General features: G+C 45.7%; 3 protein-coding genes across 3 annotated transcripts in view; 2 read left to right on the top strand and 1 right to left on the bottom strand.

Annotated features, from left to right (window-relative positions):
• Positions 1–14,649, top strand: part of LOC149349593 (uncharacterized) — a 59,747-nt gene extending 45,098 nt beyond the window's left edge. The window contains exons 5-10 of the mRNA XM_089578606.1: positions 6,130–6,337; positions 8,654–8,844; positions 9,102–9,231; positions 9,409–9,542; positions 12,511–12,721; positions 14,463–14,649. Of these exons, the coding sequence (XP_089434732.1) occupies positions 6,130–6,337; positions 8,654–8,844; positions 9,102–9,231; positions 9,409–9,542; positions 12,511–12,721; positions 14,463–14,545 (957 nt within the window). The 3' untranslated portion in view covers positions 14,546–14,649. The remainder of the gene's footprint in view (positions 1–6,129; positions 6,338–8,653; positions 8,845–9,101; positions 9,232–9,408; positions 9,543–12,510; positions 12,722–14,462) is intronic.
• Positions 14,650–18,811: 4,162 nt separating this feature from the next.
• LOC149349592 (uncharacterized) lies at positions 18,812–22,200 on the bottom strand. Its single transcript, XM_089578609.1, has 2 exons — positions 20,577–22,200; positions 18,812–20,513 (listed from the first exon to the last, which is right to left on the bottom strand). Exons 1-2 carry the CDS (start codon positions 21,670–21,672, stop codon positions 20,419–20,421), a joined length of 1,191 nt encoding a protein of 396 aa, XP_089434735.1. The 5' UTR covers positions 21,673–22,200; the 3' UTR covers positions 18,812–20,418.
• Positions 22,107–25,390, top strand: GCS1 (mannosyl-oligosaccharide glucosidase). Its single transcript, XM_089578605.1, has 3 exons — positions 22,107–22,325; positions 22,666–23,231; positions 23,300–25,390. The coding sequence occupies exons 2-3, from the start codon at positions 22,674–22,676 to the stop codon at positions 25,199–25,201; spliced, it is 2,460 nt and encodes an 819-aa protein (XP_089434731.1). The 5' UTR covers positions 22,107–22,325; positions 22,666–22,673; the 3' UTR covers positions 25,202–25,390.
• The last annotated feature ends 1,892 nt before the right edge of the window (positions 25,391–27,282 follow it).

Here is a 27,282-nt window from a genome sequence, read left to right as displayed (position 1 = left end):
ACCCGCCGCGTATCATACTGCCGCATGTCATTCTTTCTTGAATAAGTCTCGATGAGTCGCAGGATAGAAATGAGGCTGGAGGTTGCCGGTCCCGGCACTGGATATTTGTCGCAACGAAATATGCCTGCGTTCACTTTGTTTGTATCTCGAACTACTTTTTGGGCCTGGATTTAGCTTGCGTGAAAAGGCGCGCTAGCTTTGGCAACTTCGACTGCAATGCGTTAAAGGAGTATAGGACGCTCGGAAAATGACTTAGGCTCGTAGGCGCCACATTTGTCAGCAATCGCATCGTTTCACTAACATAGATTAAAGAGCGCGAGTTTGAATTTTACGTCCACAATTGTGATCTCGATCCAGTAACTAATAGTAGATCTGTCGGCTTCCTTTGCGACTCACGTGTCCTGGAGACTTTTGTCCCCGACTGTACAATGCAAAATGCATGGTCACTGCTCTCTTCAAGTAGCGATGCGACCCTGGCGGTGCTCACTCTGCAAACCGTCTATCTCCAAGTCCAAAAACGGAGACCCTTGTAGTGTCTAGCATCACGATAAAACGCGTGCCGCAGTATACTGTTGCTGTTGGTATGTTGTACTGAGCGCTATAGTACGTGCTGCCACCTCGAGACGGCAGAGTGGGAGTGGTAACAAGAAACGATGTACAAATGTAACACCTGCGGACAAACTACCACAGGCCTTCGTTTTGTTTCTATGACCACAAACTATATGATGCATGCCGCTTAATCGTGCAGCAACTCGTGTGCAGTGAACTAACTTCCGTGTAAGCTGGATATGCACCACAAATCTTTCGTCGGCGTCCAGAACATGAAAAATAAGAGGATAATGATGATTGAAAAGCTTACACCATTTCGGCGCGTAGTGACACATGAATGGGCGCATAAAACGTGGCACGATTCGGTTGCGTTTGCCTCATAAGCGGTTTCTCGTTGAGAATGAAACGACCGGGAGCGCAGCGTTAAAGGGAAGCTGAAGCGGTTATAAAAAATGCATGAAATGCAGTGGTTGGGAAGAAGGGACCCTGTAAATCATGTGTGTCAATTTTTTCCCCGATTCTGTCCGGAAAAAGAGCTGAAATTTATTGTTAAAACCGAGCCGCCGAGACGCCCTTTTCACTTCCGGGAGCGCCGGGTAGTGCTGGCGGAAGCGACGCCATCCGCGGAGAGTCGGCCGGCCGTCCTGCTTTGCTCGCTTGCTCAGCTCCATCCCGCGCTTTGGTGAACGACGGACCAACGCAGTTTTCTGCCGTTGCTGTTTGTTTTCTCCAGCTCGGTCGTTCTGCGAGACAAACTGGCGGTATGCAGCATACCTGAACTGCCTACACAGAATATTGAGCAGACAATGGAAGAGTAAAGAGGGGCTCTTTATTACGTACAGTCTTTGTCAAAAGTAACCAGGCTGCATGGTTTGCTTCTAGCTCGTACAGTGGAGCCGTTACAGCTTCCCTGAAGCTGCAATGGTCTGGACTGGGGGTCTTCTTACCTTCCATCACCTTTTGAGCTTTAGGAAAGCGACAAGGGCTCCACTATACAAGCTACAAGCAAACCATGCAGCCTGGTTACTTTTGACAAATACTGTACATGACGGAAGCCAACAGTCACCAAAACGAAGTAGCATAGGAGATTTTTTTTGTGGTGTTCATCAATGGAAGATCAATAGGGTAATTATTTTGTAAAGATAATTGATTACGAAGCGGAAGAAAAAACAACCACAAGCCGCCGGTCGGATCCGAACCCAGGACCTCTGAATTTCGCATCCGGTGCTCTGCCAACTGAGCCACAGCGACGGGTGTCTCATCTTCTGCTTTCGGGGGTATTAATGTGCAGCGTAACCTAACCTCCGTCGGCCCCGGCCGGAGATCCCACGGATGACGGCGGGACGGTTCTGTCCAATCACGGGCAACAGCGGCGTTCGCTCGGTGCCCGCAGGCGCTGGTGCGCGTTTTCTTGTAAAAAACATCCGCTTGCCTTTTATTTTTTATTCTGCCTTTTTCAATCGAGATATTCGTGTTCAACGGGTAACAAACTGTAAAATGCCGCAGGGAACTCGATTATCGAGAAATGTTTCAGCTGTTTCGAAACCAAATCCCGTCACAGCGAAGCATCCCAGACCTCGCGCGTTCCGCTTATAGACGTGCGGAAACGTCGCGAACCGAGAGCTGCGTGCGGGATTTCCCGACGCTCGAATGTGGCCGCCGCATCCCAGCATAGCGCGCATCTTGGCTGGAGACGATCCTCCCCGGGGAAAGGCCTTCATCCCTCGCTGAGTGCGCTTCTTGCATCGGCGATGGACGATGATGAAGTGGCGACGAAGCCCTTCTGCTTCGGGAGAGAACTGCGCCCTCCTCTGTCTGTACATCGGGGGCGTACTGCAGAACCGCTCTCGGTGAAACTTCCCTCCAGCCGTTGGGCGAATTTTATGACCGAAGACGCTTTGAAGAGCGTTAGCTTTTACTACTTACATTTGTCAAGGACGCCTGTCTGCAATGAAGGTCAAATTGAGCCAAACAGTTACCCCCATTCACACTATATCATATAGTAACAGTGGAACCATCCAAGTGGGACCCCCTCCGGGACACCACCATTTGCATAAAATTTGGGGGCCACCCGTTTGACGCAGAATGTTCCAAGTGGTGTCAAATGACGGCGGGTTCTTGAAGATAAAATTACTAATTGAGATGAAGCCCAAATTATGTGTGGGATTCGCACCGACGACCTTTCTGCCCCCAAACCATGCATTCAGAGGACCTTCAGACGGCCATTTCGGCCGAACCGTTTTTCTCAAGGGGTCCCGGTTGGTGTCAAACGATTCGTCGTGTTGTGATGCGCACGTTTATAAAATTTATTAACTGCTGTATTTTATGGCAATTTTCTCATCAATCCTTGTTTGTTGGGATTAATGAAGGCCACAGTGAAAGTATTTGTCGAGTGCTACTCGATATTTGCGCTCTTGTGTTTTGCGCCGCTTCTCCAGTCCGGCCGTGGTCAAGCAGGGGCGACCCTTGAGGAAAGTTCGCTGTCGTCTTCACCTGAGGCAGCGTGTTAAAAGAAAAAAAAGCTTCATGCTTAGTTCAGCCAGAATTTGCTTCCTAATGGAAGCAAAGGAAGCAAGCATGTTAATGAATAGCGTAAACTCGTATCTTGTACGTGACTTTTTTATAAATCAGATCGGTGTCAAATCAACATTACTACCCATACTTACTGCCAAATTGGTCGATCCAGCTATAAGTCGACTCCGTAGCTTCAGGAACTAGCAAAAAATAAAACTGAGTTTGGAATGTCGTACAGGTCGCCAACGAAAGCTCTTAGCCGCCGATGTGCGATTAACGTGTCGCACAGTGTATCGCATATCACTTATGCAGCAGCGCTGCGAGAAACGCGCCGCCGGACACAGCATTGCATTTGCGCCGAGCGCTTGCAAGGACGAGCGCTAAGACGAGTGTCACCGATTTCGCACAATAAAAACAGTAAGTTGTCGAGCCAGTTTATATCTTCAGCCGAAAAAAATTGCCAATTTCCCTGCTAATCATCCAATTGTCAAAAGTGCGTGAAAACTAATGAATATTCAATTCAGGCCCGATTTTAGAGAGAAAAACTGGAAGGCCGCTTAGGCTCGCGTTAATGCCCATATATGCGGAATTGGTCATTCTTTGTTATAGATTCATAGATCGTGGGGAGCCCACAGCCCACGCGGCGAGAGAGATAGACACTTTAATGATTACAGGAGAGGTGAGACTTCTGAGGTGAGAGAGGGCAGTGTAGCTAACATCTTCCAGTCCCGGGCACGATCTTTCAGTGGTAGCTGCCACAGCCGCACGGAGCTTTTCCATAGCGGATGGTTCGTGAAGGAGAGCAGTGTTTGGAGAAGGGGTAAAGCTTTCGAGAGGCAGCGGCACCGAGATTATGGCTGTTAATGGAGCAATGATCTTGGAACAGAAAGCCTCCGCCGCGTCGAGACGAGAAATATTCGCATTTACAACTACGCCTTTAAAGGATGTAACTGCGCGGGTTGACCGCTGAGGCTGCGTGCAATGCTCCATACCTTAGAAAGAGGTTTTCTAGGATCTACCTTCGCGCAAAAGGATCGCCATTCCCGTCTTTCCAGCTTGTCCAAATGACGTTGAAAGTGTTCTTGTGCACGCCTAGCAACGCTAATATCTTCTCTATAGAATACATCTTATGCGCTCATCTGCGGTTCACCTGCGGCGGTGTTCTACGGCGAATTACGCGAAGTCGCTCGTATGCAGCGTCAACAGTTGAGTACACTTTTGAAAGGGCCATAACCTTAGTGCTGAACGTTTTAGCACGTGCTAAAATACTAAGCGATGCGTCACTGCCCCGCAAAGGTGGCTGTTTCAAACGCAATCACCGGTGGGGCTTGTGAGGTCCTGGTTGCTCTTCTCAAGCAATCTCTCCCGACCAGCCATTAATTTAACTGCCACCTGCCACGTTGAGCAGTATGCTGGCAATCCGGTGGGTAGGCTGTGATGACGTCACAGGGTCACGTCTGTGGATTTCTCAGGGGATTTTTCGCTCACGCCGCTCCGACAACGCCAGGTTCTCCCCAGAACGGGAGCAATCCCTAAAAATGGAAATTGCCCGAATTGTGCGACTCTACACGGTACTCGGCAGAAGGCAGCTTCACGCGAGGTCGGCAAGCCACCGTTCTTTCCAGAGGCTGTCTTTCGGGAAGGGGCGCGAATGTGCGGTTGGCGGCGAGGAAGTCTCTTTCGCTGGGCTGCAACACTCAGGTACTTGTTCTGGTCGGCATCGATCCACATCTTGACAGATCGACTCGCAGGCTGAAACGACGACGGAGATCAGTGGGGACAGGACGAACGGCTCCTCGCGGTTATAATTTTCTCGAGGTCGATTGCGCTGCCGAGGCGCATTTGCACCGACCAGGGTGGATACAAACCTGAAACGCTTTTTCGTTAGTGTGTCTAATCCGACGTGGCAACGCGTACGGAAGAGCGAATGTTGCAGAGGCGATGGAACCGTGAGCTCGCATGTGTTCTAATTAAGCGGTCAGGTACAGTCTCAGCGTGAAGTAACCAGTCTGGGATGACCGCGGAAAAGCGGCCTCGCGGCGGAGCGTTGACGCTACTGCAGCCAGCCCTCGTCGGCTGCGAGGAAAACCTGCGCGTGACGTGAACCTGCGCTGTCGCTATCCTCCTCTGGATGGTAATAAATCTCCCGATAGCCTAGTTGCTTTTGGCAAAGAGAGGGCATACGCCAGGCGGTTTTCATTTGCAGTCGTCGCCAACAAGAGACTACGACGCAAAAAACACCGCAGCCTTCAAGCTTCGAAATCAACCAAGTCTTGCCCAGGTTCCAGCGTCATGGAGACGAAATGTCCTTTGAGTTTAATATTTTAAGTGAAAGGGAAGAATCTGCCAGAATCAAATGGGAGGTCGTTTCGATTGCTCCTCTCGTGGTCCGTGTGTTTTCCTCCCGCTTGCTTGGGTACCAGGAGCCGCTGTTCAGGCGTATGCCGCCAGCTGCATTATGTGCTTCCGGTTCCGTTGGTATTGGTCTCAGGAGCGGCGTAAATATTTGCTCAAAAGGAGCAGCAGTTGGCGACGCCTAGGCAACAGCAGTCCACACCGGTTGTGGTGTGCGCGCGTCGGAAGGCACGAGAGCGCTCACGTTATGCAGTGTGTCGGGCAAAACCGGCTAGTGCGTATTTCACGCGCCCGGATCACGTCCGTTCGCACGCGTGCGCAGATTTGCTCGGGGATGTTTTGGACGTGAACTCGCGCGAGCTGCGGTGTAGTGCGGACAGCCGATGAGGGGGCCGCTTTCTCCGCCAGGCATCGCAGGGACTGCGTTTTTGTGCATACCCATTCGCCACTCAGTGCCCGCGAATGTCGCAGAAGAGGTAAGTGGCGCCAGAGCCCGTTTGGCTGCCGGATGGAGTCCCGGCCAAAAGCGCCCCCGTGTCAGTGGAGCCCCAACTAGTGGTCGAAATTATTCCAGAGCCTCCACTGTGGCGCCCCTCTGTCGCTGTGCCTTGTTTCCCTCCCTCACCGTGAGTGAGACCATAACCGTGCCACTCCATACCGCCTCGGCTTGTCTGGGGGCTGTGACTGAGGGAAGGGCATATGTGCGCGCAGCCGGACGACGAGGAGACCGAGCAGCGGGTCGAGCTGGTCCGTGTGGGGGCCCTGGAGGAGCGGCGGCAGCAGCTGGCGCTGCGGGCACGAGACCAGCACTTCGTCGACGGCGTGATGCGCATCAGCTGCGTCATGGACGTGCCCGTGCTGGGACGCCGCGTCGCCGAGAAGCTCGTCACCAGGGCGACCACGCCTCCCCTGAGGCCAGGTATACGAACGACTCTGGCGCCTATAGCCGGTACTGTATTGTGTACGTGGAGGAGGGCTAGCTGCCGTGACTTCAGTTTGGATTCACAGTTAAGGCGCGCATAAAAATGTTCGCTCCGTTCTTGATTCAATGATTACGGTGGGAGGAAGCATGAAAAATCAAAATGGCAAAATGGAGGTTGAGAATCAAAATGGAGGTTGAGATAACCCCGCGCGGCGCTATCATGGTTTGGCGAGGCAAAACTGAAGATTCACTGCTTCAGCAAGCGTTGCATGGATCTGTTTAAAAAGAATTGTTTTTACTTCTGCTACTTCTGCGCTGCCTGATTTAAATAAAGAAAAACGGTGCAGGAATGTTATCTAAAGTTTAAGTTTCGTAGTAATAATCGTGGTACCGGTTAGAATCACATCCTATGAAAATGTCGATATTCGAAGATTAGAACGTCATATATTTGGTCAGCATCAGAGCGGCAGGTTGTCAAGGGGGTTACAATAATGGCTGTCGCCACTGTCAGTAAGGACATGGAGAGGGTGTGCATCGAAGTGGCGTTGCCGCTTTCGCTCTTGTGTAAGGGCTTCATCTTGGCGTGTAACGTACAGCTTTAGCAGTGCAGGCCGGAGCAGGCGGAGATAAGCCTATTAAACCCGCGTCGCACCCTTTTGCCATGCTGCATGGACGTAAAAATGACGGCCTCTGCGGTCTCAGTGCATAGCCTCTATACCGTCACCGTGACCGCTTGCCGCGGCCGCCAATGCGCATCACCGCATAGACCATAATCGCCGAATCTGTAAAGCTGGCTTCACTGCACTTTGACCTAACATGCGGTGAAGCCTAAGCGCGGAACCTTCAAAGGACCGGGTGTGGTCCGAGTGGTCGATGGAGGTAAAGATGGCAGGGCGTCTGGACTTTTGAAATAACAGTAGCAGGAGCGGGCACGCTCTGCTTTGATGTCGCAAAAGGACAACCATTTTGGAAGCTCGTGGATCAGTCGAACCTACGAGCTTGTCCGCTTTTTTTAACAGGTGACATGTGTAAACCAGCAGCAGCAGCAATAAAAAAGAAAGTGCACAGGTGATTACACGATTAACAACTTGAACTAACGGGCGAGGTGGCTAGACATATGATGGAGAAAGTGCTATGTTACGTTTTTTCTTTGTCCTCGTGCCGTTGCGCTGTTTCACCATCAGATCATGCGATATGTGACGCGACAAATCTGCATTAGAAGCATTGCTTGTACCTTTCGCTTTTACATTGATCGCCTTTCCATTGCGGCTTTCAATTTCGTCGGAAGGAGGCTTCACACACATGCACAGAGACAGACAGACAGGCTGACAGACAGCCAACGGGTTTTTGCCGAAAGAGGACTATAGTGCCGACGTAGTGAGAAAGAAGGGAAGGAGAGGGCGCTGAAAGCCTCGCCATACAAGAGAGAACAGGAGAGAGAAATTCTTGTACAGATGTTTCATACTTAAGAGGAGACCAGTCAAACAGACAAATGACAAGAAAAAAGAAGCCAGAGATATATTACTACATATCTGCTTTGATAAAGCAGATAGTCCAGTCCTTGTATATGTGCCTTTCTTTATCTTGTCCTTTGTCTCTCTGACTGGTTTCCTCTTAACCTTTTCAGGCGCTACTTATCATTTCGATTCAAAATAAATAGTTTGTGGTCTACTTTAAGTAGCATTTCCAGGCTTCAAGAAAACCAGTTGGTTAGTTTTGAAGCGAAAAACACCAATGGTAAATATTTTACGCGCACATAAAAATTTCTTACAAACTGTCGGAGTAGTTCGAAGCAGTATATTAATACAACAGGAATCATAAAATCAGCACTGCAGGGATTCTGGATTTTTTTTAAGATGCTCAAGATGCTAGAGAAAACAATAGACATTAGTACCGGTGGCAAAATCTGTTGGCGAGAAAATGGCGGAGGAAGAGTTGCCAAGCTCTTTGCTTTGTGAAATATTTTTGCTGCGTTCCCTAGTTGGCATATAAAAGGGCCCCATTTAAGGTGAACGATGCTAAATTTGCCTCAAACAAAGAAATTAGTGCTGTATAGCTAGAGGCAAACGCACAGGAGATATAGCAAGCCAATAAAATGGTTAGCATGACAGCATTGCATAGCATGATTTGGTCCAACTGTTTACCCTCTTCCCACTTTTATTTCTGTCGTGGGGTTGCATGCAACTTGAAATAAGAATTAGCAGACAGAAGGTCATGCTGAGATTAAGTGACTAGAAGTCTTATGATAAAATGCACTGGGGTTGTAGAAACAGTGACGTGACTAGTCCGTTTTCTTTTTTTGAATGTGTGCAGAAAACCAAGAAGAAGGGGTAGTTCTGTCTGTTCCCAGCGTAGTCATCCGTGACAGTGGCTTCTGGCTCAACTGCAGCTCCCCTGGGGCACATTCCATTCAATGGCTGAAGGATGGCCAAGAATTTTATGTGTACTCATCTACAAGCAGCACTCCGAAGATTATCAGCAGTGTCTCAGGTGTTCATATCAATGTAAGTCAGAGTTGCATTTGTCTGTAGGTGACATTAGAACATGGCAATGTACTGTCAGTGGCTGTTAGTACAGTGGTTTCTCAAATTAAATGCGTCCGAGGCCAATTTCCAGTTAACCGAAAGCATAGCGGGTTTCTTTGGTACATATGCATTTAAAAAAGAAAGCTACATTTGAAGCCATGCTTTCGAAGTCATTCAGTAGCTTCATTATGCATTTGTGAAGGTTTTGTAGCCAAATGCTGTGCTTCTTTTTCCAGGAGGACATTTCATATAGAGGCCACATCTACCTAAGTCGATCAGAACTAACCACTGAGGGTACCTACACCTGCAAAGTCAAGCTACCTAGCTATCGCACCAAGATCTCAGAAAAGAAGCTGCAAGTATACGGTGAGCTAATCTGAAAAACAACAATGTGGGGAAATCACAGGATCTGCATTTGGCTTATTGAGGGTTTGCTGCTGATAAAAGTTTATGCATCTGGGAGGAGAGGAAGCCAAGGCCTTCAGAAAAATTTGATTTGAAGAATGTGTGCCATGGTTCTAACAATTTCTTTTTCTCTTTAAGCTCTTCCTAGCAGAGACCCTGAAATAGAAAATCTCCAAACTGCCTACAAGATTGGCGATGCCATAAATGCTACATGTTCCAGTGGGCCATCAAAGCCTGCTCCCATTTTGACGTGGTATGTCAATGGCGACAGGGTAAGTCTGAGGTAGCATCATCCTGTCTGTTGGCATGATGTATACCAATGGACATGCTACACCTTCACTAGGCTAACATGTTGTGGTTGCATAAATTTTAATTCCTCACACTGTGGCCAGGATGAGATTTGGCATTCAATAACATTCCACATGTGCTGTGCACAACAGAATGCTGAAATCTGTGCGCTGTCAGTCCGGAGTTGTCTATACTGGCTGCTTCACTTATTTAATACAGATCTTTCTTTTAAAAGCCATGAAGGTTACACCAGTGCGGTGTGTGTAGATGAACTGCACTACAAGGCAGACATTTACGTAATGGAGTGAAAGTTAAGGCGTTTAAATAACTAATATTAACCAGTCAACTTTTTAACTTCTGATTGTAGAGCACAAAATTATATTGTGAAATTGAAGGCGATCAACATTGAAAACAAGCTCAGTTTTTAAAATGGAGTTAGGTGGTGTTCAGTGTCCCGAAGCAACACATGTTCTATGGGAGACACAGCAGAGGCAGGCTCTGGATTAATTTAGACCACCTGTGGTTCTGTAGCATGCATCGACATTGCACAGCACACGGGCGTATTGTGTATCTCACCTCCATTAGAATGCGGCCGCCATGGCTAGGATTCGATGTCACTACCTTGGGATCTGCAGCTGAACACCATAGCCGCTGAACCATCGCATCGAGCAAGTTTTAAAATGTCGGAATCCATGTTGTGGTTCGAGATATAGAACATGAGAAACATGCTTTTGAAAACTTGTTAGGTTGGCTTTCCTGTGTTGCACATTGGCATCACTGGAATATTTAATGCAGGAAATACTAATGCAATTCACGTGTTTTATGACATAGAAGATGCTGACATTATTTCCATGAGGATGCCATGTGCAGAAATGCCATTCAGTGAATGTGCAACATGGGAAAGCCAACTTAAGCAGCGTTCGAAGACGTGGGATATCTCTAACCACCTTGCCGATTTGCAAAATTGAAAAATATAGGCTCAATTTCGATGTTTCGATGGCTCTCAATTTCAAAAAATAAACTTTATCGTTAACACGATAATATCTGCCTCAAAAGAGGCAGATATTACCGTGAAGAAGGGGCCGAGCCGGTCCCGAAACGTCGTGTTTTTCCTGTATTTTACTTGGTTGGCGTCACTTACCTTCTCCTAACATATCTGCCTTGCCATAGAATTCATCTGGACAGACTGCACCTGCATATCTTTCACAGCTTTAAAAAAAAAAAAATCTGTGCTGAGTAATCTCAAGCACTCACAGAATTCCCTACACATGTGGGCATATGTACTACATCGGCTAAATCAGGCACCATTTGAACATTAGCCTTAGAGTGGACTCAGATGATTTAAACAATTTCTCATTCTTCTTAACTGCCCACTGTCATGCATGGAGTTCCTAGCATATTTCTGACAAAACTGATACCTTGTTCTGCCATTCACAACAGCACACCAGGAAGGTGAAGCATTATATACAGTCTCATGTGCCTCACATACAAGCCAGTCTTTGCTCAAAGCATGTTGCAGGCTTTTTTTTTGTTACTTCTACTGGCATTTTTGCTGTCATTCAGTTTAATTTTGTAACAAATGAGTTCCACAGTACATGCCCTGCCTTTTCTCTCCTCGTCTTTGAAGCTCGTGCATTACCTTTCACCGTGAATAAAATCTATCTTGCCAAACTTTCAGTTCCTCTGAGCATTGCTAGGTTTTGTTTTCAGTCCTGTTGCAATGTAGTTTTGTAACAGCAAGTTTTCAAGAGGTGTACAGTTCAGCATGTTAGTGCTTAGTGACTGCTGAGCACACACTGGTAGGGTGCTTAATTTTCACCAAAGAAATGCCCAAACTGCGTTTTGGAGCATTTCTTGTCACCTTGACTAAAAATATTCAAAAACATAAACAAAAAAAGCCAAACCAACTGAACATAAAAAAGTTAGGATGACGGTCAATGTAACTGATGTGGCAGAAATGTGTTAGCACTACGTGGATTCTTTTTGTGTTCTCTTATATGTGTGTGTCTGTGTTCTCTTTGTGTAGTGACTGAGATAGAGACATTTTTTTAAAGGTTTATTGAGAAGCATTTCACGTTGTATATTTAAAGTGCTGGAACAATCCCAAGGCCAGCAGCCATTAACTTCAGGTTGTGGTTTGCTGCACACTTTGGCTACCATTGCTTTGTGATCACAGAAGTGACAGCTTATGTACTTGAAGTTTGTAATTGCTGATTGGTTGTGGAGCACCAGATCGATGCATGTGTTGAGGTCCATGAACACCGCGCTGTGGAAGGCATTGCTGCTCAGCCCGACGTGCTCACCGAGCGCCCACGTCAGTGGTCAAAAGGACAGACTCCATTGTAGTCTACTCACTGTTTTATGCTAGCATCGTTTCTAGCATCTACTACTTCTACTACTAATACTAGTCTCTAAATCTCTCGGACAACTGTGCTCCATGCAGTAGAGTATGTGTTAGCATTAGTGTTCCCCCTGGATGAAGCAGTCGCTGTCAGGTTCAGACCGTGCAAGCTGGTGACAGGGGCCATCAGTGACTGTATGACACACTGTACTCCCACTACACTCTCCCGGCATATCCCCTCTCCACTCTCCCTACCCCTTGGCTCTGACTGGCGACCACAGTGTCCCACCTGTCATCTTCCACCCTTTCTTCTTCCCTTCCGCTTTCCCTCTTCCTCATCTCCTCTGAAAGTGGCTAGGGTGCTTTCCTTCTCTCTAATTTGCCCCTGCAAACCAAGGCTTGGCGAACAGACGGATCGATTTTTCCGACATGGGGGCTCTAAAGCTACCACATGAAAAGCTAGCTATGTATATTCTTCGTTTAACTTTTAAATACTGCCCTGATACTTCTATGTCATCTACACACAGACGTGCTCTCTTGTGTAATCAACCCTTCAAAGGAATGGCTTGGAAGATGTAGGCCCCTTGCAATTTGTGAATTTTTCACCCCAGGTGGATGAGAATGTGACAGACCGAGCTGCAATTCCAACAGGAAAAGGCACCTTCTATGCTGTGGCCAGGCTTGAGCTGCCAGCAGAGCCAACCCTCGCAAGCAACAGGTCACTCGTGCTGAGGTGCCAAGCGTACATTGGTGACGAGTACTCCGGCAGCGCAGAACGGCTTGTCGACATTCTGCACCCACAAGCATGGGCAGGCCTTTATGGTCGGTTTTTAAATGAATACAATTAAGAAGTGCCGTTGCACAGGTATTCAGGATGCTTGATGAAATCTCTGTTCTGAATAACAGACAATTCATCAAACATATCTGGACTTTTTTTGCACTGCCACTGCAGTATCTCCCATATCCTTTACAACTTTGCTTGTAATGCAACTCAAGTTCACATGTTGCCATAAGGATTCTTGTGTTTTGAACCAGGTAAAACCATCCTTAGAACCAGTACATCTTGTATATCCATCCATTTCCGAATGCCGCTACAGTGGGTCAGTGGTCATGGTGCTCGACTGCTGACACGAAAGACATGGGTTCAATCCCGCGTGTGCGGCAGTCGCATTTCGATGGAGGCCAAATGCTAGAGGTCTGTGTACTGTGCGGGAGGCGAAATTCTAGAGGCCCATGTACAGTGCGATGTCGGTGCACGTTAAATGACCCCAGGTGGTCGAAATTATCCGGAGTCCTCCACTAGGGCGTCCCTCATTGCTTGAGTCGCTTTGAGACATTAAACCCCATAAAACCAAAACCAAACCGTTTCTGAATGCTTCTATTTTATTTTTATTTTTTTCACCACTGAAGCTTATTGTTGTCACAGAGCAAGCTGGTGCTATTTTGGTGCAAAGTGTTAGGGGGAACCTCAGAAGGTAGAAACAAATTCAAGCAAGGGAAGTAAATGCAATTCAGTACAGCTGGACACATTCATAAGTCTATGCAGGAAAGGCGTACAGTTTTCTCAAACCTTTCATAGGTGAAGAAAAATTAATTTTGGCCCAGGGTGTCATTTCTATTTGAAGCATCCATTTACTATTGCGGCTGTAAATGCCACATCAAAGACGTATTGTGTCACCGACCTCATAAATGTGATCTATTTTGCTTTTCTGCAAGTTTCCCAGTGTCTTTAACCATCTGAATTTTCTAACCAGTGAATGTCGTTCAGCCACTCAGTTTGTACTCACCATCAGTGAGGCCAGTTATTAGTTACTTTTTATCACCACTAAAGATATATAGCATAATTTTCTTGTAAATTTACACACATCACAGGCGTTCACAGCTATGGTCATAATACTTCAATAAATACAAGCCAACCCATTACATCTAGTTCACATGGAAGAGAGAAGTTTTAGCTGTCAGATGATTAATGAATGTGAAAAAAAAAAACAATAGTGACAGATTAATGTGGTGAACTCGGCGTGTTGGTACATATCTGAAGCAATGGCAGTGCAAAAAAGAGGACAGGGATGGAGACGATAAGACAAAGGCAGTGCTTAACTTCCAACTACTTTTATTGTGAATGTTTCCACACATATATTCATTCTACGTTCGTGCGATGTGCGTATATATTTATATATATACGTATCACACGAGAAATTGTGGAATTGGAACGGATATGTAATCTTGGGGAAGATTGTGTCAGTTCTGCCTCTATCACCCTCTCCGACAAAGAGCTGACCTATTTGCGAATACGGTGACAATGACCGCGGCTCAAACAGAATGTATATATACATGGAAACATTCACAATAAAAGTGCCTGGAAGTTCAGCGCTGTCCTTGTCTTCTTGTCTCTGTCCCTGTCCTTTTTTGTGCTGCCGTCGCTTCAAATAATGACAGACTCCTGGCGCCATATGAGCACTCTGTGGGTGTTGATTTTCATGCTGAGACAAACCTTATCTGCTTCTTTCAAGAGCTTGACACACATCTACTGACGACAACAAACATTGTTTATTTTTTGCAGGTTCCAGAAGCTGGCAACATGGCCCTGTCTGGATCCTTACTATCTTTGCCAGTGTTCTTGCTACACTTTTCTCTGGCCTTTGAGTGTGGCCCTATCTCATTTCTGACTTGTATTATAAGTGTACATAATTTACATAACAAATACAAATATTTGTTCCTTGTTGACATAATAAAGTTAACTAAGAGTGTATTTGTTTGCACTAAACATATAGTATATATATGAGTTGGACACAGGCTTCCTAACTCTGCTACGCAATCACTGACCAGCACCGTGGGGTCCGCACCAAGGGACACAGAGCCATCAGAAGGACAAAAAAGGCAAACCATGCAGGGTAGAAAAAGACTGACTGTAATGCTTTGCTGCAGCATGCAATTAAGTGACCATGTTAGACACATCACTGAGGAAGACAAACAAAGGCACAATTGCTGGCTGTGCTATGCATTGAAAGAAGGCAACAATACAGGCAAGTGGAGCCTACGCTTTCATCTGGTTGCTCACTCGGAGGAAATGCAAATGTGGTATATCATTAAACAAAGCACAGCACAGCAAGAAATTGCCCCACCAACTACAGCCGGTGAACAGGCTGACCTTGAGGGTACTGCTGCTGGTTAGTCAGCAGAAGCAGATATTAGCTCATCCAGCATATTCCCACATTGGTAAATTGCAAAGCCACTGCATTAAGTATGCCATTATCTCAGACATACATCCCTCTATTTGGCAACAAGCAATCGGAACTTGAGTAAGAAGTGTCCTGAAAGGATAATACGAAAGACAGAGAGAGACACAGCAAGAAGGGGCGGCAGGACAAGCACCGACTCTTAACTCAAAAAGTGGAGCAAAAAACCACATTGCTGATGGAAATGGGTCCTCTGATACAGACTCAAAACATCTGAATGCAGTCCTTTGCCAGCTTGGCAAAGCCACACAAGATATCGCAAAATGTCTCAGCAGGCCCAGGTCCATTACATGGCAGAAATGGCACTAGATATAATTTACAGTGCATTTTTAACGCAGTGGCTTTAACCTCGCGTTGCAGAAAAGCTGTGATCGTCGTCAGCGTCATTCGCCGCGCGCGAAAAATCTCAAGAGATGCAACCTAGGTGTGATCAAACTGTCCACTGCAGCAGGTGGCAGTTAAATTAATCATTGGTCGTGAGAGGTTACCTAAGATGAGCAATCTGGGTTTCACGGGCCCTATCAGTGGCAGCACCTGTCATCACAGGGCACTGGATCATCGCTTAACCGCTGCGTCAGGTGTGCTACGTGGACTCCCAGGGATCAATGAATGTAAAGTAGAGAATGACCAATTCCACATATATAGACTTCAACCTCTTAACGCTACCGCGTCATACCCTTAAGGCAATCCCCCCCCCTCCTGTTCCCCCCTCCCCCCACTGGAACATCACTTAAGCATGCAGCAATGAACCAGACTTCTTGCTCCTGCAAAAACAGCAAACAATAATAACAGCTCATTGCAACTGCAAAAATGCAGCACTTTTCACTCGCACATAACCGGGTATATGACAAGCTGAGTCGCAATTTCAGTAAACATCAATACTTTCTACAAGGTATCCACACCTAGCTTACTTACAGAGCTGTCTTTTGAACTGGACTTCCATGCTGGATAGTCAAATGCACGACGATGACAAGCACGGCACTATCGTATGGCTGGTGAACATCATAGTCACATATGGCAATGCATTTAGTGAATATCACAGTTATGCGACAATTAAAAAACAATTTTATGGACTTCTTGACCTCAAAACAAACTGCATTTCCTCCACGAAACAATAGGGTCCAATGCTCTCGTAATCTGAAAATGACTAAAAGAATCTGCTTTGGTCTGAATTTATTCATTTGGTAAAGGCAAAATAAGCAGAGAAAAAGAGGTTACTTTAGTGTGTTCTTGTTTTCAGTGCCACCTAACAAAAATTTACCTCTGCATGGGACCATGCAAATTGAGGCTTGTTTTGTTTTCGATAAGTTTTCAGGCCATTTTAAAGTATCTACGCCCATTGGCGGTTCATAGGTGGCAATGCTCATGATGACACAGTGGAGGCTTTTAATGGAACTCGTAGTTGGCACTATCAAGCAACTGGAGAATACTGACAGAGGGCAAGGCAGGAAGATGCTTGCAATTCATTGATTGCCACGCCTTCCATGCAGACATCAAACCAGAAGTTATGGAGTAACGGCAGTCAACTACTGTTTGTGATAGAACTGAGGATGTGCTCGTGCACTTATGAACCACAAAAAGTGTGTACACATGCTTTTCCAAAGCTAGCACAGGCAAAAGCTGTAACCCTTGTTGATCCACAATAAATTATTTTGTTCCCACTAACTTTGGAGTGCTTTTGCATCGAACAAGGTTCCAAATTTAATGAAGTAAACCTGAGCACCTGCCATCTTAGCTCACGATTTAATTGCACCTAAAAGAAAATTTAGACTACTGCAACGCAATGTCAGCACAGTAGAGTCAGAAAACAAAATGTGAAATTTTAACGCACATTTCAATTTACATGAGCACATGAGCACCCAGACCCAACCTCATATGCTCATGCCAAAAATTATTTTTCTCATTTTATCACTGTGATAACAGGTGCTACTGATCACTGGTAGATAACTGCACCTACAGGAGTGCTGCACAGAGTGTTTATCTTTCTACCTGTTAGACACAAGAAAAGAGCAGGCTCATGCATCACTGTGCACATGAGCTGCAGCGATTAGCACGTTATGCTGTACAAAAGTCGTTGCTTACAACTGTGTGCTCCACTTGTGAACAGAACAGGCTTAGTGCATATGAAGTCGTAGTAGTAGCTTAAAAATGAGATCAATCCTTATGACAACATAGAGCTGCAACTTTTAAAGGACTACAGACACCGAATTTTTGCTTGTGTGTTTTCTTATTTCAAATGATGCATTAGACATTAATAATTTAAAATACATGGACCACCATGTGATACTCTTTTACGACTGCTAAATAATTCATTACTGCATTTCTTCTGGACACTGTTTTGGTTTCATCAACCGAACGATGGCTGACGTGTAGTTCACCTTTAGGTCATGCGAGGCACGAAAAAAATGGCAACATAACTGCTGATACAGCATTTGCTGTCATTCGAGCTCTTGAAACAGGCTGGTTTAATTGTTGTAATTAATTAAAACTATGTATCAACATTTATAGCACATGTTTCTTGTGTCTCGCGAGGCCGAAAGTTCAACTTCACATCCATCATCTGATTGATAAAACCGAAACAGCATGAAAGAAGAACTTCAATTTTACATCATTTAGCAGTCATAGGAGAATACCAAGTGATGAGCCATGTATTCTAATGTATAACACACCATTTAAAACGTGTAGGAAGGAAAGCTCAGGAGAGGCCCTCGCTACGATTCCTCCATGATTTCAAAGAAGCAAACATGCAACTAAAATTGTCCATAGTCCTTTAACTAAACATACTGACATTCTAGCAGTTGGAAACCTGCATTAATAAAAATTAACTGAGGTTTAGCTCTGATTAAACCGTGCAAGTTGCGTAAGCAAGCAGCAACTGTTTTGCCCGAGGTGAACGCGTGTATTTATTCCCCCGTTTCCTCTCTGCTCTCTCCACATTCCGACACATGCGTCGAGAGCGCGCGACTAGGCGCAGCGACGGTCCTGCCACCAGGTGGAGCGCGGCTGAAACGGTTGCTATGGCAACGGCGCTCCATCTGTTTGACCTCGGCCACCGCCGGGAGCTACAAGATGGCTCGAAACCTGGCGCATCATTGCTTACGCAATAAAACACACTGCTCCTTTGACATGCACACGTGGAATCTGCTTACATTTCACCTTTGCTACCTTTACCCAAACATGGCACGAGTTGATTATTCTGATCAGACTGGTAAAGTGTCACATGCACAGTATTTTACATAGTCTCAAAGGGCAATAAGAGCTTTGCATTTCATACTTGTAATTAATATGGAAGTGCAATTTTTTGCTACCCAGAAGGAGCTATTTAGTATAATTATGCTACAGATCTCGCAGTGTAATTCCTCACATAATTTGTTTACATACAGATTTGAAGAAAAAGGCTCCAAGTATCTGCCCTCTGCCAGGACAACGAAGTGACAGTGTTAACTCTGCACAGCACCTGCCCACAAATTGCACAATCTGGCACATTCATGCAGAGACCTCAATCACATTCACTGGCCAGGAGTGCTGCCACTGAGTTTTACCAACTGCAATTGGCAAGGGACAACATTACAGCTGTAAGCTCTAGAAAACCTAGTTGATGCAGTTGTTGCTCTAAAAATATCGATCAGTGCAGTTTAACTAGCAACCCAATAAAAAGTATGGAACAACAGCAGACAGACAATCTCAGCTTTAATAACAAAAAGTGCATAACAAGCAGCTTGCGCCCACTAATAAATTAAATAATAGGGCATTCACCACAAACTGACGAGATGGGCAGAAAGCAGTGAAATCCCAAGTGAACGCTGCAGGTGAAGGGAACAAGAAGAGTGTGGTTGGCGTGGAAACAGCGATAAGCAAACATGCATCAATATGATGTATAGCTGCAGTGGACAAAATTTTGTTGCAGGTCCTGAAGCAGGGGAGAGGGAAAAGAACATTCATTCTCAAAGAGGTCCAGAGCACTTTTCATTCAAGCACCCAATCAATACTTGTGGCATTTTCGAATGCTAACATTCTTCAAAGGCAGTTATATCAGTGCAGCCATAAGCATTCACTCCAATGCCTCGGGAGCTTCGCCCTATCTCTTGTCATTCCTAACACCCCTCGCTTTCCATTGGCGCCATCACTGCTAAGCTTAATGCAGCTAAAAGTGTTTAATGAAAACCTTACACAACACTGCACTGACACTTTTATGACAGCACAGCATTTCATTCCTGCTCACTGAGAGCTCTTATCAATATTTGTCCCTGCTGGCCAGGAATCAAAAACTGGGTGGAGCGCAGATGTGCAGTTTAGTTGCAGCACCAGTAACCAAAGTAACAAAATTAAATACATGGCTTCAAGGTACACAAGGAGCTCCAAATCACCAGAACTGCTTACAAGAAACAAGCAACCACACAAATTGAAAATCAAGTAACAACCAAGTAACAATGATTGTGATAATGCAAAAGCTTGCATAAATTCCCCTAACTCTTGTAGAAAAAACTCTACCACTTCTACACGAGAGCTGAGCTCCGAAGCTTCGCTCCAGGCAGACAATATTTTACTGCCAAAGCTCACACTGCTTCTGGGACTTCTCAGGGACCCATTCCAGCATTACTAAGCTACACTTATTGATCCTAGTCTGCATGAGCATCCCCCATATTCTTATGGGTGACTCTCATAGGCCTAAACAAGCTGTTAAATTAGCTTTTAGCCCACATGCCTTTCAAGAATGCTTTCATTTTCTTCCGGAAACATTTGGTCAAACTATGCAACTTCTATGAAAGGAAACGAGGAATGTGGGCAATAACTTGCAACGAGGCTTAACATATAAAATGACTAGAGCTTCTCAGTCAAGTATGCATGCATATTTGTCTACATAACCGTAGTGTGCACCCACAGCTAAATTTGCTCATAGCTGCATATAGTTTAATTCAAGCCGCAATGTAACAGTTAAGAAGACAACATACTGGCAATGCACACAAAGGAAAGGAATAAGGTATTTTGCTTTGGTATTCTAGATTCTTTAGTGCAACAGCATAGGCACATAAAGCACCCTTCAGCATTTGAAAATATCATGGATGTGGACATTTCTTCTTTTGTTAGGCAAGCTAACTGTTGAAAAAACAAACATGTCTGCTTGAACACTTGTCTTCTGGGATTGCAAATTTAGGGTGCTTTGATGGAATGCAAGTAAAATGCAAGCATATTAAGTGTAAACAACTAGTACCAAGTTGGAATCGTTCATTGCATTCGCTTGCTACTACACTGCAGCCACTTCTACACCAGTATGCAAGGTCAGGAAGTGAGGGCTACCTTTGTTTGCTGCAGCTTGCAATAGCACTCAACAAGTGGGTGCAGAATTCGGTTCAGTTTGGTCCTGACCTGGGCATCTGTTGGGAAGCGAGGGACAGTTTCAGCTCCAGCATGCCAAGCAGCATACACAAGTGCCTCACTTTGCAACTGGCCAGGGCTGTTGCGGTACCATGTGTTTCCAGATACACTTAATCGGTATACACCGTTGGTGGTCCAAAATGCCCAAAGACTTGGCAGTACACCACAGAAATTTCCTTGCAAGGTTAATTCTTCTAGCAGTGTGCCCTCAGTTAGATCATATAGCTGCACACCAGAGTCTTCAAACAGACACAGAGTAGATGCCATTACACCGCACCCCACTATGTGAGGAGGCACTTCTTGCAAGGCTACACGCCACAAAACTTCTCCAGAAGAGCTCAGCATCACAACAGTGCTGTCCTTGAGGAGCAGATACAGGCAGCTGGCCAATGGTGACACACAACCATGGAGAACAAGTGTTGCATGCGTTTGCATCTGCCAGAACCGAATGTGCCTCTTGTAGAAAGTGGCCACGTCCAAAGGTGATGACAGTGTTGTAGTCAACAGCACTGCCTGTTTAGCCAATGAACCCATCTTGAGATCATGAGCACTGCCAAACACAAGATAAACGTTTGACGGATCTGGCAGGCTTGGGATTATTATGACAGTATGTCGCAAAACATACAGTTGAAAAGCTGGTAGCCTATGGGCCAAACACTGAGTGCTTGGAAGCTCATCTCTGTCTGATGAAAAAGAGCATTTCCATAACGAGTATCCCACCTCGTCAGGAAACTGTGTTGACCGCTGAATCCAATACAGACTGCTACTAGTGCTGGAACTTGCGTATTCAACAGTGCATGTCGCGTCCACAGGCAGCTTAAAGGTCACGTCTTCAACCCAGCCATCTTCAGGCACAAAGTGCAAAGTGCGTATGCTGCCGTCATCGAAAATGAGGACTACGTGGTTGCTTCTCACACTCAAGAGAGTTCTCAAGGACGAAGCTAATACTATCTTGATTGACTTAAATGGAACGGACGGTGACGTGTTCACGCAGCACGTGTACAAGTTTTCGTCACCTTTTAAGACGTAAAACAAATGGTTTACACGAACGCACCACAACTTCACCACGCCGGCTGCTTCAAAGTTTTCAATAGGCACGGGTATCGGCACCACTTGGAAACGGTCGCGTTCCTCGGAGCAATTGATAAACGACAACATGACACGGCTATTGTTGTTAGGAAGTATTTAAAAAAAGACAGAAAGGCTTGGTACTTTCGTAAGGGTAAAACGCACCCCAGGACGTTCATGAGTCACTGCGACACGAAGAAAGCGTCGAAAACATGCCAGGCTGCAGTTTTCCTGTGCCACTAGATAAATCGTCGCACTTGAGTCGCACTGACTCTCCGCCACAACCAAACTTCTCTTACTTTCGCAATCATAAAGCAGCGAGTTTCAATGGAACTAGCGTTCGCAGAGACAAATTTGCTTTCGCCTCGGCCTCGGCTCTGTGGCTCAGCCGGCTTAGCTCAGTCTGGCTCAGTCGGCGGCTGACCGGCAACCAGAAGCGGAAATCGCTAATCGCACCAAAGGCGCTGGAGATATTAAAAAGAAAGGAAAAAAAAAAGAAGCTTAAGTTATGAAGGTAGTGACGTCAGTGGTGAAATATCTCTAGCTCTCGACTAAAACCACTAAAATTCGTAGTCGTGGCTGGTCGTGGCATTCGTAGGTCTATGGACTGTAGTAGGTCTCTAACTTTTAAGACGTGGTATAAGTGATCGGTGGTATGCTGCTGGCGCTTTATTTTGTAGATTTCTTTGATGAGCAAGCTGCGTTGGCATAAAGCACTCAACTCCACACTAGGATCTAACAACGTAAGTTTCCGCGTGCAATAGTCGTAAGAATGTAAGTGCAGACGATGGCGCGCGAATGGCTCGTGCCATGCTAGTTTTGAAACGAGGCAGCAATAATATGCAGTTATACTCGCTGCGAGTTTGAGCTAGTAAATGACTGAAACGTAGAGGTGTACTACATGACTGAATAACATAAATTCGGTGAATTGCTGCGCTGTATTCGTGAACAGCTCTTCGTACTGCACGCGTTAATTTCACCCAGGTTCGCCACGCCGGCTCTTCAATGTTGTTTCGTACCGGCTTAGTGTAAAGCGACAAGGATTTATGTAGAGGATGTGCTGAAAATTTTTCTTCTTTGCAGCATCAGTGATGGCCCGCCAAAGAAAGGTAGAAGCTGCGCGGCCTGCGCCTGGACGTCCCGCGTCCAAGCCAGCGGTTGCCCGAGTACGGAAGGCCAGCCCGGAACCGAAGTTCGACTCCAAGTTCACCATATTTGTAGTGTTCAACGGCTGTCTCATCATCTGTGTTATCTTCTATGTGTACTTCCTTCACTACTTGGAATCGTGGGTCATTCGACCAGTGGACCTACCAAAAGTAGTTACCAAGTCTGGACTCGACATACCAGAACGGTTTTGGGGAAGTTACAGGAGTTCGTCATACTTTGGCTTGAAGACTCGCAGCGCTCAGCCGCTGATGGCTGGATTGATGTGGTTCACCCACAAGATTAAGAACCAGAATTTGCCAATTAGGCATTGGTGCAATCAATGGGACAGACTGCAGCAGTATGGATGGTTACGACATGATGGTGTCAACTTTGGGACACAGCGCATTGTTGATGAGGAATATGTGATTGAGACTTCTTTTGTGAAGAGAGCAGGTGGTCTGAATGGTGGAGACTGGACAGCACGAATTGCTGTGAAGCCCAAGGTGAGGCACATGAACAGAGCTTTTTAGTAAGCGGTTGCTGACATGGAACATGCTTTTTTTTTTTCCAGGCACCAGGTGCAGTTCCTACAGCTCCAATGTCTCTGCTCTTCTATTTTGCTACTGATGGCCACGGTCGCCTCTGGCCCAATGTTGATGCCAAGTCTCACCTTGAATACATTTCTGGAGAAGCTCAGGATTTGGGGCAGTTTACAGCTACATTTAAGGACAAGAACCCAGAAAATGTAATACATTATAGCTACCTGAGCACAGTTGCACCTGGGCTTGAAAACTTAAAAGAAACTGTGCTGCACAATTTGATGACTTTCCGACGAAAAAAAGGTTCGAGAGATCTTTATGTTACACGTGGTACTGTTCTCTCGGCAGAGGATAGGGAGCGTAAAAGATCTCCGAACTTTGTTCTCACCCAAGTGACAGTAATGCCCCCGTATGAACTAGAAGTAATCTTTGAATCTGGAAGTTTTGAGAATCGGCCAAACACACTTGCAGGAGAGAATTTTGACCAGGCTCTCTCGGAACACATTTCAAAGTTTGATGAACGGTTTGATAAATTGTTCAACCTACGCAGCAAAGGCTTTAGTGAGCAAGACAATGAGGCAGCAAAAGAAGTCTTGAGCAATATGGTGGGAGGTGTTGGCTATTTCTATGGCTCTTCCCTAGTGCAGTCATCTCACAACAAGGAACCTGTGGAATACTGGAAAGCACCTCTCTACACAGCAGTGCCATCAAGATCCTTCTTTCCCAGAGGCTTCCTATGGGATGAAGGATTCCACAATCTTTTGCTGATGCGTTGGGACACAGAAATTTCTAAAGACATACTTGCACACTGGCTTGACTTGATGAACGTTGATGGATGGATACCACGTGAGCAAATCCTGGGTACTGAAGCACGCTCGCAGGTACCATCTGAATTTGTTGTGCAGAGGGACACGAATGCCAATCCACCAGCCTTGCTACTTACACTTGAAGCCCTTTTGAATCAGCCCGACGTTCTGGCAGCACACGGAGAGTTCCTTCGGCGAGCCTTTCCGCGTTTCCTCAAGCTTTTCAACTGGCTCAACACCACACAGGTGGGTAAAGTGCCGGGCTCCTACCGATGGAGAGGCAGGGATGCAAGCAGCCGCACAGAATTGAATCCAAAGACGCTGACATCTGGACTGGATGATTACCCACGAGCGTCACACCCATCCGAAGTCGAGCGCCATGTAGACCTTCACTGCTGGCTAGCTTTCTCATCTGGTGTGCTGGCTCGGGCAGCACATCTGCTGAATGACCCCAGTAGCCACAGTCTGACAGCCACGCACCAGCTGCTGAGTAACAGTGCAGTACTGGATAAAATGCATTTGTCACCACGCACGCAGCATTACTGTGACTATGGTCTGCACACTGACAAGGTGCGCCTTGTGGAGCAGAAACCACCGCCAGGCCAGGCACCGGGAGCACCACCACTGCCTAAAGTCCGACTGGCCATGGAGACCCCTCGGCTGCAGTATGTGGAGCACTTTGGTTATGTGAGCCTGTTTCCATTTCTGCTGCGACTGCTCACACCTGACAACCCTGTTCTAGGAAAACTACTGACAGATCTCCATGATCCTGCTCTACTGTGGACAGATTATGGCCTGAGGTCTCTCTCCAAAAACTCGCCAATGTATAAGATGTACAACACAGAGACAGACCCACCTTATTGGAGGGGTGCAATTTGGATTAATATCAACTACTTAGCAGTGAAAGCCCTGCATCACTACAGTGACCTGCCTGGGCCGTATCAGGAGAAAGCCTTTCAACTGTATAAGGAGCTCAGAAGCAACATCATCAGCAATATGCTAAGAGAGTACCGTCGCACAAAGTACATATGGGAGAACTATGACGACCGCACAGGCGAGGGCCATGGGTCACACCCATTCACAGGCTGGTCAGCTCTCCTGGTCCTGATAATGGGAGAAGTCTATTAGTTCTCTGCATTTCTAAATTGTGCACTTGTTATGAGACCAAGTCATTTTACCTTTTTCAATTAAAACTTGCAAGCCTTTTCTATGTTCATAATTGCTGCAAACAAAGCTGCCAAAGACTCATTTTGTGGTTAATTTCATGCAAGCGATTAAAAACCAATTCAGGTACATGAACAGATGCGCTAACACTTATGCAGTGTGTTCTTTTGTGTCATACAAGCTGCAATGCAGCTTGCTGCTTTTGACAAGATGCATTCAGAATTTCCCCAAACGGGTATGCTTCAGGGCAATTGCTGCCAGGTGTGCTGGCACATATGTATACATTCACGTTCATTAACTGCCTATTCTTTTGGTATTAACGAGCCTTGCAGCACATTGTGCTAGGAAAGCGGTACACATTTTGCTTGAGAAGAAAACAGTTGCCTAGTTTCTTTGCAGGCACCAAGCCGCATTTGCATTGCCTCGATCACCTTCGAATAAAGCACAGCAATGTCCTGCTTTCCCCAGACAAGACGTACGAGGTATGAGAGACAAAAGAAAAAAACAAATGAAATGTAGCTGACCTCCATTTGAAGATGGTTCAAATGCCATCCGTGCACCAACTGACATAAATGCCTTCAGACACTGAATTAAGGTAGCGAAGGTACTTTGTAGAAACGGGCTTTGCATTTTGAGATTGCAAGGCTTGTCAATAACCAAGCTATAGAAATTTATTCCGAAACCTGAGCTGATCTGTGCAGGCGACAAAAGATAGGGCCCTATAAGTAATGCTGGGTAGTCTAGAATGTCTCGAGACAGCATTTAAAAGGCTTGCTTTCTTACATTATGCAAGGACAGTGATGTTGCTGAGTTCTACTAAAATCAATGAAGATGCACCTAGATCAATGCCACCTATGCACTGATATTGAACTTCAGAAATTGTTGGTAGTTTTTGTTGGCAGGCAAATTTTAATAAGCATAGAAACTTAATTTGTCGCATTCGTGCAACTTCAAAATTTTGAAAGCTTGGGCAGTTGATTCGTAAGAAACTATCTACACATTTCACTCGCTAGTCTCGTGATGTAGCGTGAAAACTTGTGTTGCTTATAACTGTTTGGGCACGGCATAATTACACAGATTTAATTTTTTGCAAAATTGTGAGTTAGCAGCCACATTTTTTTAATATTTGTGGACATCTGTAGGAATGATAGGAATGATAGAATCTGGGAACAAATGAAGTTCTGCTGATGCCGTGACATGGTTGCTCCTCCAGAAATAGCTAGCACGTAAAGTATTGTGGCTATGCCAGCAATGCGCTTGCACGATCGTATGGAGAGAGTCTCGAATCTGGTGTCTGTCAAAAGAAGTATTACCGTATTTGCATGAACCAGAGATTTTTTTGTTGAATCGTGCTTCAAAATGCACAATTATATTTTAAACTGAGCTCGTATATACAGTGACGGAACTGACAACAGGCTTCTTGTACCTTTTGTTGCAGGAAAAATGGTGTTTTAATTGTAGCAGATGTTCTAGGTTTTGTAGGAGAAAAAAATAGCATTTCGAAGCAGAATTTCGCATTTTACAGCCAGCAAGTTCAGACCGAGCATGAAATCACAAACCTGCATCGAAATTTTGTCATTAAAGCCCTTTTAAAGAAAGCCTGTAATGAGCAAATCGAAGAACAGATTTGCTGAAGACTGTAATTTTTATTCAGGGTGAAAAATAACGATATATGACAAAAACTGCAAGAGTCACATTCTTGAAACTGCACCTCCTAGGTAGTATTCCTTCCTTTAATGATTCTGAAGGGGCACAAAGTGTTTATTGTTGGTGAAACGCAATGAGACAGCTCACGAAACGAACGAGAAACGGCAGCTCGGTTGAGCGGCACTGTCCCTTGCACATTCTCTTAAAACGCCTGGAAATGCCTCTTTTTGGAAGAGACGTAGCGTATTGGTTCTGTCGTACTCAGCCCCGCGATGACTTGTAAATGCTGCTGCATTTGAACTATGAATAGCGTATGGAGTGATTTTGGCAGCAATGCTTTCTTCTCGGGTCATCAACAACGGTTGACTGATATGAACCATATAGCTTTGGCAGTTAAA

The sequence above is a fragment of the Amblyomma mixtum genome, chromosome 3, assembly GCF_055824585.1.
Source record: "Amblyomma mixtum isolate Tamu chromosome 3, ASM5582458v1, whole genome shotgun sequence".
Taxonomy (NCBI): Eukaryota; Metazoa; Arthropoda; class Arachnida; order Ixodida; family Ixodidae; genus Amblyomma; species Amblyomma mixtum.
This window is presented reverse-complemented; position numbering and strand designations above follow the sequence as displayed.

Coding starts and splice junctions, on each gene's coding strand:
- LOC149349592 (XM_089578609.1), bottom strand. CDS start 21,672: ATGTTGTCGTTTATCAATTGCTCCGAGGAACGCGACCGTTTCCAAGTG. Junction 20,514..20,576: donor CAGCCCTGGCCAGTTGCAAA/GTGAGGCACTTG, acceptor GCTTCCCAACAG/ATGCCCAGGTCAGGACCAAA.
- GCS1 (XM_089578605.1), top strand. CDS start 22,674: ATGGCCCGCCAAAGAAAGGTAGAAGCTGCGCGGCCTGCGCCTGGACGT. Junction 23,232..23,299: donor GAATTGCTGTGAAGCCCAAG/GTGAGGCACATG, acceptor TTTTTTTTCCAG/GCACCAGGTGCAGTTCCTAC.